Source organism: Macaca mulatta, chromosome 1 (assembly GCF_049350105.2).
Source record: "Macaca mulatta isolate MMU2019108-1 chromosome 1, T2T-MMU8v2.0, whole genome shotgun sequence".
In the NCBI taxonomy this organism is placed as follows: Eukaryota; Metazoa; Chordata; class Mammalia; order Primates; family Cercopithecidae; genus Macaca; species Macaca mulatta.
Genome location: NC_133406.1, coordinates 131683100 through 131698791, shown reverse-complemented (window position 1 = coordinate 131698791; position 15692 = coordinate 131683100). Strand labels below are relative to the sequence as shown.

Sequence of the window (15692 nt, the reverse complement as noted above, 5' to 3'; positions counted from 1 at the left end):
AAGATCTGTGACATAGATTGTATAATTCTTTTGAAGCACCAATTTTATACTATAAGATCAGAATTTATGAAGAAGACAGCTGGTAAGTCAGCCTAACCACCTACCCTAAACTTTATTTCATAGTTCTCTACAACTCATCAAATATCCACCAACTCTTGTAAAAGAATGAAACTCACTCTGAAAAGTGCTGATAAAGAAAAAAGATATTTTAAGAGAGAAATTGTATATTCTGCTGGCATTTGGGAATCTGGTGGCAAAGCAGATCTAGGGGTGATGTGGCAAAGCAGATCTAGGGGTGATATAAGTCTCTCGAATAGCAAGGTTCTGACGTGTTCATATTCCAAAAGGAAGGAAATTATCATTTGTGAAAATGATTTCATGAATGTTACTGTCTCTCAATTTTTAAAACAACTCTGTAATGTAAATATTATCCATGTTTTTGAGTAAGGACATTGAGACTAGGAGGTTAAGGAATTATTTCTTCCAGGGTCCCAGGATGCAGTCATTCATTCAGTACATGTGTATTGATTGCCTGCCACATGCCAAGACTTAACAAGCTAGAAAAGACCAGCCCCTGCTCTGAAGGGATTCATTGATTATGTGGGAGACAGGCAAACAGCATACAATGTCACTGGGGCACCCAGGATAGGATCCCTAGCCACAGTTCCTTAGAAACCAGGGAAATCTTTACTGAGAAGGGGATGCTGAGCTAAGTTTAAGGGATGACTAGGAATTTACTAAGCACAGGAGGTAGGTAGGGACACTCCAGGACAGAAAACAGTTTGCACAAGTTTATGCCATCATTACTGGGCATTGAGTATTTAAGAAGTGTCAAGTAGGTAATATTGTCATTTTATGAGGTCATTTTTCACACATTCTTAACATTACTATAATGCAATCAAATTAATCCCATCTCTTTTTCTATATTTGATCTACATTAAGTGATTTCAGATGACGGATATAAAAGCATTTTCAGAACAAAAGAGGTAATAGAACAAAAACTGGCACATGGCAAGCACTCAGTGATTCTTTATTCAACAAGACTGAGTTGTCCAGGGAGCTAAGAGAGCTGCCAAGGCCCAGCTAAGATTTTGGATTCTAAATTTGCTTTACTATTAGTCCCCATAGCCAATGAATTTTCTCCATAGTGCTTAGTTGCCCCAGTAATGGAGCAGTTAGTACAGATGGCTGATATTATGAAGGGTTGCAGTTCTTCAACTTGAGACAGCAGAACAAGGGGTGCCAAATTGAAGGTGTTGCTTAAAGAGTTGTGGCTGTGGAGTCAGGCTGGAAGGGAGAATGGAGCCAGAGGGGAATAGAGAAGGAAGGGGCCAATGTTTGGGAGGGCTGAGGGCTGGAAAACAGGTGTAAGACACAGAGGGGATAGAGACATTGTAATCAGGTCACCTGTGAAAGAAACTGGCATTAAAAAGGTAATAATTTTTAGACATGCAGGCGTGAGTCAGCTGTCAATGATTAATGACTATGACTATAGGCACCGTTCTTTGTGTTTCTTCTTTATATTAGTTTTTCCCATTAAATATTTAATGCAGTGTGTTTTGTTTTGTTTTGTTTTTCCACAAAGCTATTTTACATTATTTGAAAATACGGGCTGGGCATGGTGGCTCATGCCTGTAATCCCAACACTCTGGGAGGCCGGGGTGGGCGGATCACCTGAGGCCAGGAGTTCGAGACCAGCCTGGCCAACGTGGCAAAACCTTGTCTCTAATAAAAATACAAAAATTAGCTAGGCATGGTGACGGGCACCTGTAATCCCAGCTACTCGGGAGGCTGAGGCAGGAGAATCGCTTCAACCCAGGAGGCAGAGGCTGCAGTGAGCCGAGATCGGGCCATTGCACTCCAGCCTGGGAAACAAGAGCGAAACTCCGTCTCAAAAAAAAAAAAGAAAAAAATATATATAGCTGTTGGTAATCCAAGAGGCAGGTCTAGGCCAGACTGCAAATTCTAAGGGATTTGAGTTTTATGCCGAAGAAGCTATGGAAGGGTTTTAAATAAGAGAGTAACATGTTCAGAGGCATGTTTCAGAAAGACCAGTGACAGTAGCATGGAGTAGAGGTTGGCAGACCAGCAAGGAGACCCTTGCAGTCAGCCCGGAGAAAGGTACAAAGCCAAAACTCCAGTAATTAGTAAAGATGAAAACGAGATGATAAGTAGGAAAAATACTAAATGAGGATCTGGGATTTGGAAATTGATTGGATATGGGAAAATGTTATTAGGAAGGAGGCAGAGGTGATATCCATAATTCTGGTTTTGGTGACTTTGTGGATTACAATGACATTTACAGAGAGAGTAAAAGAAGAAAGCAGGTTTTGGGAAACATGAGTTTAGTTGGGTATATACTGAGTTTCATATATATGAGTTTCAAGGACAAATACTTGAAAGTGTCTCAATAGGATATCTAAGTCTAGAATTTAGGAGATCCTAGGCTGGAAGCAGTCAATAAATGCAGTAGATTTAATAGCAATCTTAAATGTCTCTATCCCCAAGAATCCGAGTAGCCTGAGAACTCCATTAAGATAACAGGGTAAGAATTTAAGAATTGCCATAAAGCAGGTCAGCTTCATTATTCCTTCAACCACCTCCCTGTTTTATCTCAGGTCACCAAGGGATACTTTCTAGGAAGATGTGGTTTTCCTCTGCAATATCAGCCTCAAAAGGTTAGGGATTGGCTGGGCATGGTAGCTCATACCTGTAATCCCAGCACTTCAGGTCAAGGTGGGAGGATCACTTGAGGCCAAGAGTTAGAGACCAGCCTGGGCAACATAACAAGACCCTGTCTCTACCAAAAAAAAAAAAAAAAGTTTTTATAAGGTTAGGGATGTTTTCTAATAAAAATCCCTATGATAAAAAGAAAACACAATGGGATGACGACAGTCAACAATAATTTATTGTACATTTTAAAATAACTGAAAGAGTCTGGGTGCCATGGCTCACATCTGTCATCCCAGCACTTTGAGAGGCTGAGGCATATGGATTGCTTGAACCCAGGAGTTCGAGACCAGCCTGGACAACATAGGGAGAACCCCCCATCTCTACAGAAAAGAATTTTTAAGTCTCTACTAAATATTTTTTTTTTTTTTTTTTTTTTTTTTTGAGACGGAGTCTCGCTCTGTCACCCAGGCTGGAGTGCAGTGGCCGGATCTCAGCTCACTGCAAGCTCCGCCTCCCGGGTTCACGCCATTCTCCTGCCTCAGCCTCCCGAGTAGCTGGGACTACAGGCGCCCGCCACCTCGCCCAGCTAGTTTTTTGTATTTTTTAGTAGAGACGGGGTTTCACCGTGTTAACCAGGATGGTCTCGATCTCCCGACCTCGTGATCCGCCCGTCTCGGCCTCCCAAAGTGCTGGGATTACAGGCTTGAGCCACCGCGCCCGGCCTACTAAATATTTTTTTAAAAAGCCAGGCATGGTTCTGTGTGCCTATAGTCCCCACTAATTGGGGAACTAAGGCAGAAGGATTACTTGAGCTGGAGAAGTGGAGACTGCAGTGAGCCATGATTGCACCACTGCACTCCAACCTGGGTGATAAAGCGAGACCCTGTCTCAAAATAAATAAGTAAAAAATAAGAGTATAATTGGACTGTTTGTAAGAAAGGATAAATGCTTGAGGTGATGGATACCCCATTTACCCTAATGTGATTATTATGCATGGCATGCCTGTATCAAAATATCTCATGTAACTCATAAATATATATACCTACTATGTATCTACAAAAATAAAAAAATAAAAAATAGACTCTTTTTGAGACGGAGTCTCGCTGTCGCCCAGGCTGGAGTGCAATGGCGCGATCTCGGCTCACTGCAACCTCTGCCTCCTGGGTTCAAGCGATTCTCCTGCCTCAGCCTCCTGCGTAGCTGGAATTACAGATGCACGCCACCATGGCTGGCTAATTTTTGTGTTTTTAGTTGAGACTGGGTTTCACCATGTTGGCCAGGCTTGTCTGGAACTCCTGACCTCAGGTGATCCACCCGCCTCGGCCTCCCAAAGTGCTGGGATTACAGGCGTGAGCCACTGCACCTGGCCAAAATTTTTTAAAGGAAAAAAAACTGTTCGAAATTAAACTTACCCCTCCTTGCTTCACAGCTTTTATGTGGAATAAGAGTTTGAATTAACCAATGAAAATAGATCCATTACTACTCCCAGAGAATCCAATCCAAAAAGCAAATCTAAACAACTGGGCCTCTCTGTAGACTCTCCCTGGGCAGATGAACTGTTTACAGAGATGAAGGTAGAAGATAAAACCGTGGATACTATTCAAGAAGCAAGTGGAGCCAGCCAGGGAACACAGGCTCTAAAGCAGGAGGCACGAGGCATTCTCCTCCCAGCCTGATTCAAAAGGGCTTGGCGCTGCCTTCCTCAGCTGAAAGGTGCCATCCTGAGTTGACAGTTAGAGCAACACTCCCTTGACCAGTGCCGGGTTCACACTGACAGAGGCCTCTCTTTTTAGGACTCTATGGAGACAATGCCCTTTTCTTGTTAGGTAAAAAAAAACCTTTTTCTCTTATGAATTGTATTCAAATTTGAAAAGATGCTTATACGTTATCTGCTGATCTTTATGACTTTCACCCTCAAAGGGGTAACATTACCCAGCAGTTTATGCCAGGGCTTCCTCAGCTTACCAATCAATGACTGTGTTGCCAACTTTGAGGCTCCCCCACAACTCCAGTTTGCAAATGTTTTTTGCAGGCCTCCCTCCACTTCAATGTCTATACCAATTGCTGGCGAATCTGAATCTTTGCAAGAAGATAGAAAAGGTGGAGAGACTCTCAAAGTGCATCTTGGAATAGCAGGTATGGATGTGTGGCTTACTGGTTTTGTAATTTGTGAGAGACTACTTGATGCCCTAAAAAGTCCCAAAGCCCTTCCAGATTTAAAATTGTGTGGATGTTTGACTTGAAACAGGCCAATAAGAATCAGCAGTTTTAATTATGTAATTCTTGGTTGGTCCAGTGCTTTATTTAGTCTAAAGTATTGTGCTCTGACAGATTAAAAACTAGATGTTACAATGACACTCCGGACATCACTGTATGCATCTACCCCCCACAAGTACAACAGAATACTACAGGATTTTTTCCATTTTTCCTATTCCATTACCCTGCAACTTCTGTAAAGCAACTTCTGCCTCTCAGGTGTTGCTCCTCTTCCATGAATCGCTTTCCCTCTGTCAGTGGTTCTCAAGCCCTAGTGTGCATCAGTCACCTGGAGGGCTTGTGAAAACACAGGTTGCGGGCGCAGCAGCCAGAGTGTTTGATTCAGTAGATCTGGCTTAGAGCCTGAAGTTTTGTATTACTAAGACATTCCCACAAGACCCTGATGCTGCTAGTCCCTGACCACACCTTGAGATGCACATTTCCAGGCACACTTCTGGCAGCAGTCAGAATCTGCTCCAGAAGTAAAAGCGTGGTGGGGAAAATGTCAAGGTCACAGGAGGAAAAGGACTTAGGAGCTTCCTTCTGTCTTCAGTATTATGGGAACAGGATGTATTGTTGGAAAGAAGGGAAAGAAAGGTGAAGTGATATAATTAACCCTTTCACTACCTTTTAAAATATGCAAATATATGGTTTCTTATAAATAATGGTGACTCTGAAATGTCCTGTTTTGGGATCAGTGGATCTTTTGGGAACTTGTAACCATTCCATTAGCTCCTTCTCTTCAGCATGTAAATATTCTGAATTCTTTCTCATATTGAAAAAATAAAAACAAAAACTCCTTAGCCCTACATCCTTCTCTATCTACTGCTCTCCCTTAGGCTCCAGCAGGCTGGCACATGTGCTCACATGCTCTGTGTCTTTCCCCACCCTGCCCCAAATATATAGAGACCTCTCTCTCTCTCTCTCTCTCTCTCTCTCTCTCTGTGTGTGTGTGTGTGTGTGTGTGTGTGTGTGTGTGTAGAGAGAGAGAGAGATCAGCAAGAGATGATATATGTACCACACATTTCTTATAGCCAAAACTTCTAGAAATAATATACCATTTATTCCTGAACACAGTAGCCATCTGGCTTCCATTGTCTGCCCTCTCTTGATGCTATCCCCAGATACATGATTGTCAACTCCTGTGGATATTTGTTCTGGTCTCATCTGATGGCCAGTTATTCTTTCTTGACGCTTTCTCTTCCCTCGGCTCCTCTCTGACCTTTCCTTTTCTAGCTTCTTAGAGTCTTCTTCATCTTCCTCCGACTTCCCTTTACATATTGATGTTCCACAGGGTTTGGTCCCCTCACTTCCTTGAGCAATGCCATCTATACCCTTGGCTTTATCTGTCACATAAATGTAAACGTGATTGTTTGATGTAAATGTGATCAAATGCTTTGGGGAAAGGTCCACTTCATACCAAATGTTACACTGAAATTCATCTGTTTCTCTTTCTCCCCGGCCAGACTCTTAAGTTTTTCATGATCAGGTCTTATTTATCTCTGTATCTCCAGCAGAAGGCCCGGGACACAGTAGATGTTGAGTGACTGTTGAATAGGCATCCTTAGGTGTCTAATTCCGCATATCTAGCACAAGTCTTCCTACCTTTTCCTCCTGTCTTTTCTACCTCAGTTTTCCTGACACAAACTTCTGCTTTGTTATTGAGTCCTGCTATTTGTACCTAGGAAACATCTCTCACTGTCAGCCGGATTACTATGAAAACCTTCACTCATACGCCCCCCGTTTATCCTGTTGCCAAAGTCTTCTTCCCAAAATGTAGATCTGATCATGTCACACCCTTCCTTGAAGCCACTGAACTGTTTCCTTCTTTAAACTCATAGAAAGTTCTTCATCAACAGGCATCTACTCATCTTTCTAGCCTCTTTGCCCTCAGTTGTTATACTACACTACCCTATATGCCAACTTTACCAAACAATCTGCTTCCCTACAAACAAGGCATGCTCTTCCTGGTGCTTTTCCTTGCTCAGAAGTTCCCAAACATTGCTCAAGTCCTGGGGTTAACCTCCTCTGTGGGGTCTTTCCCCCATTACCAGGTTGTGTCAGATGCACTGTCCTTTGGAGCTCTTAACAGCTGCCTTTTGGTGCTTGTATTTTTGTACTTACCACATTGTATAAGTTTTGCTTCTACCTCTAAACTCTAAGCATGTATTTTGTCTTACTTATTTTGTACTTCCTATACCTTGTACAGTATTAGGCACCTGACTTGATAAAATATTAATAAATATTGATTGAATGAATAAATTTTGAAAACCAGAAGATATGTGGATGACTTAAGATCTGAGCCAAACCCAGAAGTAAAGAGCGCTGCATAACTCTTGATATGAACTAACTTTTTGAGTTCAGATTTTGCTGCATGTTTGGGTTTGGACCACTGTAGAGATGCTTGGGCCACTTATACTCTGTCCAGCAATGAGAAACCTTTGCAGAAGGACCAGGTTACTCCAGTAGCTTCCTTGTTTTGCAGCATTTGTTGGTCCAACTGCATGCAATATCATTTATAGAATGGTTGCTATAATAGCTATGTTAGTTGCTTTCCTTCTGCTTCTATGTTAAAAACGGTTCTTGTTTCCAAATATGATTGTGCCCTAGGGAAAATGGTCACAGTTCTGCATTCTCTGGAAGAAGCCTGGTTCTGAAAATATATAATTGGCACCTGGAATATACACATAATCAGAAACTATTAGAAATGGCTTTGACACTGCCTTTTGTACATTTACTTTGAATCTGAATACTATAATCACTTTCTTAAGAACTTTTATTCTCAGTGCAACATCCCATGCTGTGTTGATTTAAGCCACAGTTATTGCCCAAATTACAGCCTAGCACTAGCAACACTAACATTAAAGTAATAGAGTACTCTGTAGCTTGTTGTTGTGATGGATTTTTAAGGAAGCAGTATTTGCTTAGAAACCACACTAAAACCTACCAATTTTGTGAATATTTATAAGAATACATCAGGCTGGGCGCAGTGGCTCAAGCCTGCAATCCCAGCACTTTGGGAGGCCGAGACAGGCAGATCACAAGGTCAGGAGATCAAGACCATCCTGGTTAACACGGTGAAACCCCGTCTCTACTAAAAAATACAAAAAAACTAGCCGGGTGAGGTGGCTGGTGCCTGTAGTCCCAGCTACTCGGGAGGCTGAGGCAGGAGAATGGCGTAAACCCGGGAGGCGGAGCTTGCAGTGAGCTGAGATCCGGCCACTGCACTCCAGCCTAGGTGACAGAGCAAGACTCCGTCTCAAAAAAAAAAAAAAAAAAAAAAAGAATACATCAGAGTCGTTTTTATTGGAGAATACTGAACACTAAAACTATAGCAGTTTTAAGATAGAGTGCTGTTAAATGTTTTGAAAAACAGGAGTTTATTGCATGGACTGAACTAATAAGGACTGAAATAATTTTTTTAATGTTATGAAAAATATAATACTAAGGTATTTAAATACTTTGTATTTCTTGCAATACAGTTATTTCCATTGTACTGACTTAAAAGGATATCTCTCATTTTTTAGCTTATTGTTTTGATAATGAACTTGGCAGAGTTTATAAAGTCTGCAGATTAGAATACAAGCTGACCGTTCACTTTTTGGCAATAAGAATGACATCATGTTATGACATATTACAGATCTTTCAGCAAAGAGTGCCTCTGTTCCAGACGAACTTGGTGCCTGTGGACATTCTAGAACATCAAGCTATGCAAGCCAGCAGTCAAAAGTATCAGGTAGAGGCTAACAGTGAAGTTGAATTCCTTATTGTTCCAAAGGGACTTGAAACTGCTGTGGTGTGGGGGAAGGATGTCAGATTGCAGAGTGTTTGATATGAGTATGATATCCAAGGTGATTTTCTCTGACAGGGTATAGCACATGTCACTCCCGGTCATCTAGTTTCTCTGAGCTCTGCCACAGAAGAAATACCTCAGTGGGAAGCACATCAACAGGAGTTGAAAGTATTCTAGAGCCATGTGATGAAATCGAGCAGAAAATCACTGAGCCAAATCTTGATACAGCTGATAAAGAAGATACAGCTTCAGAAAAACTCAACAGGTATCCTTTTAGTTTAAAGAATAAATTTTAATTTTAAAAAAACTTTGTTTTCATAACATAATAAAAAGGAAAAAATGTAATTCTTTTCAAAGATGCCCAGTGAAACAAGATTCTGTAGAATCTCAGCTGAAGCGAGTTGATGACACCAGGGTGGATGCAGATGACATTGTGGAGAAAATATTACAAAGTCAAGACTTCAGCCTTGATTCCAGTGCTGAAGGTGTGTAGATAACTGTTAAGCATAGATTCCTGTAATCCAGGTTTTTGTAATCTGTGTAATCAGCAGTAAAGAGGCTCAGAACATCATGATATGACTGTTGCATATTTGTATAGTAAATTTCATGCCCATAAAAATCTCAAGATAACTTTATAACTCATTTATTAATGAGAATGATTATTGAATTTAGAAAAAACACATTTTAGTTAAAAGTGATCAATTTTAAATAAAACATGTATTGTGTTTTTAATTATGCCCAGATGTCTACAATGTTTGTATACCTAATGATAGGTATCTACATCTGCTTTTGTTACAAGTGCTTTAAGCCACAGTTGTAATTTGGAGGTGGTCTTAGAACAATAATAGTGAATAATGGAATCCTTCATTCCCTCCTTAGAATTTTCACTGAAACTGAAAATTTGTATGCCACCAATTTGAAAGATATAATTACTCATGTTGATGTGAATAGAAAGCACTTAACAATGGACTTATTTTCATTATGTAGCTGGGTATAAAGAGAAATAATTAAACCTTACTTATGGAAATTTGTAGGAAGAGCTATCTCCATTACTCAGCTAAAAGAAAAAGAGCTTTAGAAAAGTTGGTGAGCAATAACCTTTAGAGTATCTTTTAAATTGCCTATTTTAAAACATGTGTATGTAACTTTGGTTTTTAAGTTATTTCTTTAATAAACTGAATTGTAAAATATGGATTATTACAATATCAATACTATTTGACAATAGTCTAATAATTGTGCATGTAACAAACATTTTAAATGTGTATTGCAGAAGAAGGACTAAGGCTATTTGTGGGTCCTGGGGGAAGTACAACCTTTGGCAGTCATCATCTTCCAAATAGGTAAGTAGTACAAATAGTGTCTTATTAAAATATAGACTAATTTTTTTTTAATCATGAGTAGAGGATGATGGTTGCAAAGTTTATATTAGGCTGAAGCTAGGAAACACAGCAGTAGTTACATAAGAAGAGTTACAGCTCTTAGCGTAGCTCTGTTTCCTTTATTCTGGATATGTTTGACATTATATTTTATAAATTAGTTTTTAATTTCCTTAGAAGTATTTTTAAAGTGTATTAGTCAAGGACCAGTAGACCATTGGGAAAGCTGCAATATAAAAGCACATTTAGAAAAGAGTTCTTAGTCTTTTAAAACATTAATTTTTTATTAATTTATTTTCTAGAGACAGTGCTGTTTCCCAGGCTGGAATGCAGTGGTGCAATCATAGATCACTGTAGCCTCAAACTCCTCAGCTCAAGTGATCCTCCTGCCTTAGCCTCTTGAGTAGCTGGGACCATAGGCATGTGCCACTGTACATCACTAGTCTGATATTTTAGGAAGAGCAAAGCAAAATTACATTCTCAGTCAATGGTGTTATCTTTTCTGAGCAGTTACACAGCCACTGAGCAACTTAAGCTGCTGTTAACCTTTCTTGTACTCTCCTTTTCTCCACCCCACTGCCATACATATTAAGAAAAGTTCTGAAAACCAAATACCGTTTTGCTAGTTATTCAGATGCAGATGAAGAAAAGTCACCTGCCAAACTTACCACTGATTATCAGCACTGCAGCAGGTAACAGTGAGCACAGACACCAAGGACAGTGTAGGAATTCTGATCACTCCCTTGCTCCTTACAGCCTGCTCCCCACACTTCTGTGCACCCCTAATTCCATTCCATGTCATATTTATGTAGAGTCCCTGCAAAACTACAGAGTGAGTCACAGTTTCAGGGGGGAGCCCCTTGGACCAAGACAGTTATTTTATTCTCTCATGCTCAAAACCTAAAAGAATTTTGCATTCATTTCTTTCACTAATACTCATTTTAATGAGTACCTCCTATTTGTCCAGCACATTACAAGGCTCAAAAATAGACTAACAGCAAAAACCTACATCAACAATTAACTACAATCAGATATCATAGGTAGGTAAGAGAGAGACATATAAAACTACTTCCAGGGAGTAATGTGAAAAAGGATTTACAGAAGATATAACACTATTTAGATCTTTAATTGACTCATCTGCTCATTAAATTCAGTAACTGTTTCTTGGGCCAATTTCTGGGTAAGAATGCAAGTAGAAAAGACCAAGCTCTTACCCTCTGCCGGCTTATGGTCTAGCACATGGGGCTGGCAGGCTATAGCTCATAGGCCAAATTGGCCCACTGCCTGTATTTATAAAGTTTCATTGGAACACAACTATGCCTGTTTATTTGTATAGTGTTTATGGCTGCTTTGATGCATTACAGTAGCAGAGCTGAGTGGTGCCACAGAGACTCTGTGGCCCACAAAGGCTACAATATTTACTGTCTGACTCTTTCTTACAGATGAGATGGACAAACTAAAAATCGTAACATTATAATAAATACTGTAATAGAGAGAAGTAGAGGGAAGTTTGAGAGAACGGAAACGGGACCTCAGAGTTCACACTTGAAGAGAGACTTTGGGAGAATAAAAAATAAGTGGGGGACTTATAAGGTGAATATGATGAATATGAATACTCCTGGTAATGGGAACAAATAGAATGAGTTTATAAGTACAGTTATTATTATATATAATTATAATAAACATATAGCAACTATAGGTAGCATTGAGCATTTATTAGTTATATGCCAAGCACAGGTACATATATATTTTTTTATCCAATTCTTATATAGTATCTTTCAGTGCTCACAACATACTACAATTAGTTTGGTGTTTTTTTTTTAATGGAAACAAAGATACAAAGAAGTAATTTTAGGCTGGATGTGGTGGCTCACACCTGTAATCCCAGCACTTTGGGAGGCTGAGGCGGGTGGATCACTTGAGATCAGGAGTTCAAGACCAGCCTGGCCAACATGGCAAAATCCCGTCTCTACTAAAAATACAAAAACTAGCTGGGCGTGGTGGTGGGCACCTGTAATCCCAGCTACTTGGGAGGCTGAGGCAGGAAAATCACTTGAACCCAGGAGATGGAGGCTGCAGTGAGCCAAGATTGTACCACTGCACTCCAGCCTCTGCGACAGAATGAGACTGTCTCAAAAAAAAAAAAAAGAAGAAGAAGAAGAAGTAATTTGCCCAAGGCCTTAAAACTAGTAAGTGGTAAAACCAAGATTAAAACTCATGTCTCTTTGAGTCCAAATCCCATTGTACTTAACCACTATATCTTACTATATCTTACCAAATCCCATTGTACTTAACACATTAATAATATAACATAGTTCAGGTTCTTCTGAGGAGAGGGGGTTGTGAACAGGTATTTAAGGGCATGAGGATGGCAAGCATCTCTGGGCTAGGCTGTAAAGGGCCTCACTTGCCATAACAAAGTTTCTTCTTCTCATGTTCACAGTGGGGAGCCATTGGCTGTCCTTGCAGGGAAGTGACCTATCAGATTGGCATTTTAGAAAAATAACTGGCTATTATTTGAAGGGTAGATCAGAGCAAGGAGAGACCAGTAGCAGGAGGAACCAGGTAGAAAAGTAACATTTATAAGGACAGTGGTATGAAGGATGGAGAGAACATACGTTTTTGAGTTAGAGACTTGGGTTCACATCCTAGCCAGACCACTTTTGGGGCCTGAGTAAATCACTTAACTTCAATAGAATTTTAGTTATCTCTGCTGAAAAGTAGGAATAACCATGCCTATCTCATGGAGTAATTTTAAAGGGCAAATGACATAATATACTCAGTAAACCCGGGCTTTATTTATTTAAGTAGAGGAACAGCAGAAAATACAGTTCCAACCAAATGGTATTTTTTTCTAAGAGATAGGGTCTCACCCTGTCACCAGGCTGTAGTGCAGTGATGCACTCTCGGCTCACTGCAGTCTTCAACCCCAGGCTCAGCCTGCTGAGTAGCTAGGACTACAGGCAGGTACCACTACGCTCAGCATTTTTTTTTTTTTGTAGAGACAGAGTCTCGCTGTGTTGTCCAGGCTGGTCTCAAACTCCTGGCCTCAAGTGATCCTCCCACTACAGCCTCTCAAAGTGCTAGGATTACAGGCATGAGCTGTTGTGCCAAGCCTTCAACCAAGAGGAATTTAAATAGTAAATGATCAAAAGCATGGACTGTCTTATCAGACTGCCTGGGGTCAAGTCCTAGCTCTTCCACTATTGATTGATATTATTGACCTCTGTGAGGCTCCGTTTCCTTGCCTATAAAATGAGAGTGATAAATAAGATACTGAACTCATAGGATGTAACATTAAATTAGATGACTTACGTAAAGTTTTTTGGTTTTCATTTTTGAAAGACAGGGTCTCACTCTGTTGCCCAGGCTGGGGCACAGTGATGTGATTACAGTTCACTGCAGCCTCCAATTCCTGCACTCAAGTGATCCTCCTGCCTCAGCCTCCTGAGTAGCTAGGACTACAGGTGTGAGCCACCACGCCCAGCTTTTCTTTTTTAACTTTGTGTGGAGATGAGGTCTTGCTGTGTTGCCCAGGATACAGCCTTGCCCACTTGGGTTTTCTCACTGGGACCTGCATGCACCTGCCCGCTTGTCTTTAGGGACATTAAATTTTTTCTGACAAGAAGTCTGTCTGTATTTTTATTTTATTCTTCTGTATGTGATTTGTCTTTTATATATATCTGGCTGCTTTTAAGATTTTCTGTTTATTACTGGTTTTTAGCACTTTGGCTATGATGTGCCTTGGTATGTTTTTCCTTGTGTTTATTCTGCTTGGGGTTCATCAAGCTTTTCCATCTATGGGTTTACAGTTTTCATCAAATTTGGAATTCTCAAGCCATTGTTTTCCCCAACCCCTCCTTCTGTTATTCTGATCTACAAATTCTAGTCCCCAGCCCCTCTGAGCTTTGACCTCTGACTCCTCCACTCAGAGAGACCAGCAGGCTGTATTTGGGGTCTTCCTCTCTGCACTGCAGGCTCGGAGGATCCTGAAGGAAACTGCTTCAGGCAGCTAGCTGGGGCGGTTGTTGGGCTCTCTTCATTTATTTATTGTTTCTTGGGACCACAGTCCTGCACTGCCTGTTGTCTAGTATGTGCAAACTGTCATTTCACTCATTCTATCCAGTTTTCTAATTATATAAGGCAGGAGGGAAAGTCTGGTTCCTGTTACTTCATCATGGCCAGAGGAGAACATTTTTAAAAGGGCATCTAAAAGCCAGTGTGCCGTGCTGCCCACCATGGTTTCTTCAAATTCTGATTTTCTGTAGGTATGAATGGGTGCTCACTGGCATTCTGTTGAGGAAGTTCCTATTTCTTCTGTAGAATGAATCTGTGAGAAAAGGAGTTTCTGGGCAGTCAACTGAGAAGTCCAGTCAAGTCCACGGTGGGCTAGTAATCACTGCTACCTTACTTCCATTGTTTAGAATTTCCTCTTAAAATGTCATTAAGGGAGACACTAGTCATGGTGGTTGCTTCTGGGCTTACTAAACTCAGGCACACTCAGGGTGAAATGACCAGTAGTAAGGTATACCCTGACATCTTGACAAATTGGGAAATGGGTACCTGGTGATAACTTTAGGCAGTAATGGGCCAGGCATGGTGGCTCATGCCTGTAATCCAGCACTTTGGAAGGCTGAGTTAGGAGGATTGCTTGAGCCCAGGAGTTCTTGTTGCAGTGAGCTTCAATCACACCACTGCACTTCCATCTGGGCAACAGAATGAAACCCTGTCATGAAAACGCCACAATATTATGACAGCTGAAGACCATCATCATTAACTCAGTGGGAGTCCTGATGCACTGCCAGAGTCAACATATGCTCTTGGATGAGACCGATTTTAGAATGGATAGATAAACATGTTTGAGGAGCATTTCTTGCCACCGTTTGTTGATTGGTCAAGAATTGGGAAATTCTAATACATTATTTTGGGAATAAGTGCAAAAGAATCAGGATCTACACTAATCCAATGTATTAATTATAAACATTTAATATTTCACATAGTTTCTATCCATGATGCCTTTAAACCTTGTGGAAATCAAATCTAGTAGAAAAATACCTAATGCCCCATCTCTCCAGGGACAAGGTTCCTTGAAACAGTTTCAAACACTACAGCAAAATTTTGAAGTTTTTTTCCTCTACTGTTTTAGGGTGGGGTCTGGAGCTTATGAACAAGTTGTGATCAAACGCTAGAAGTCAAGCCGGTGAAAACATTTCCCTGTGGATTTAAGATGTGAGTAGTTGATGTATCAAGGCATTTTATTCAAGCACTTAATAGAAAATGAACCTCAACTATCAAGAGGAAAGCCAATGCTGATTTCTTCTCTGGAAGGACCCACCACCATCCTGTAGCAGCCACCAAAGGGGAACATCTGCATGGCAGTCTCCAGGCACCGTGCTGCTATGTGCCTTGGAAGCACCTGGCTTCTGTGGTCACTGCACATGATAATGAAAAGCCTGCTTTGTCTTTTAGAACACCCCAGTGGAGAAAACAGCATTATACACATCAGAGTATCATTTTAGGATTCAAGTGTAAAAATCTGTGATCAAGGTGCTCAATAGATTTGGGCTCTATGGTTTGGTTTTTTTAGTTTGAGA

The 15692-nt window shown here is 40.7% G+C and overlaps 1 protein-coding gene across 1 annotated transcript in view; it reads left to right on the top strand.

Moving 5' to 3' along the window:
* Window positions 1-15692, top strand: part of EEIG2 (EEIG family member 2) — a 70974-nt gene extending 55282 nt beyond the window's left edge. Inside the window, 6 exon segments of the mRNA NM_001261603.1 lie at window positions 4706-4809; window positions 8570-8665; window positions 8798-8987; window positions 9080-9207; window positions 9993-10062; window positions 15245-15692. Of these exon segments, the coding sequence (NP_001248532.1) occupies window positions 4706-4809; window positions 8570-8665; window positions 8798-8987; window positions 9080-9207; window positions 9993-10062; window positions 15245-15287 (631 nt within the window). The 3' untranslated portion in view covers window positions 15288-15692.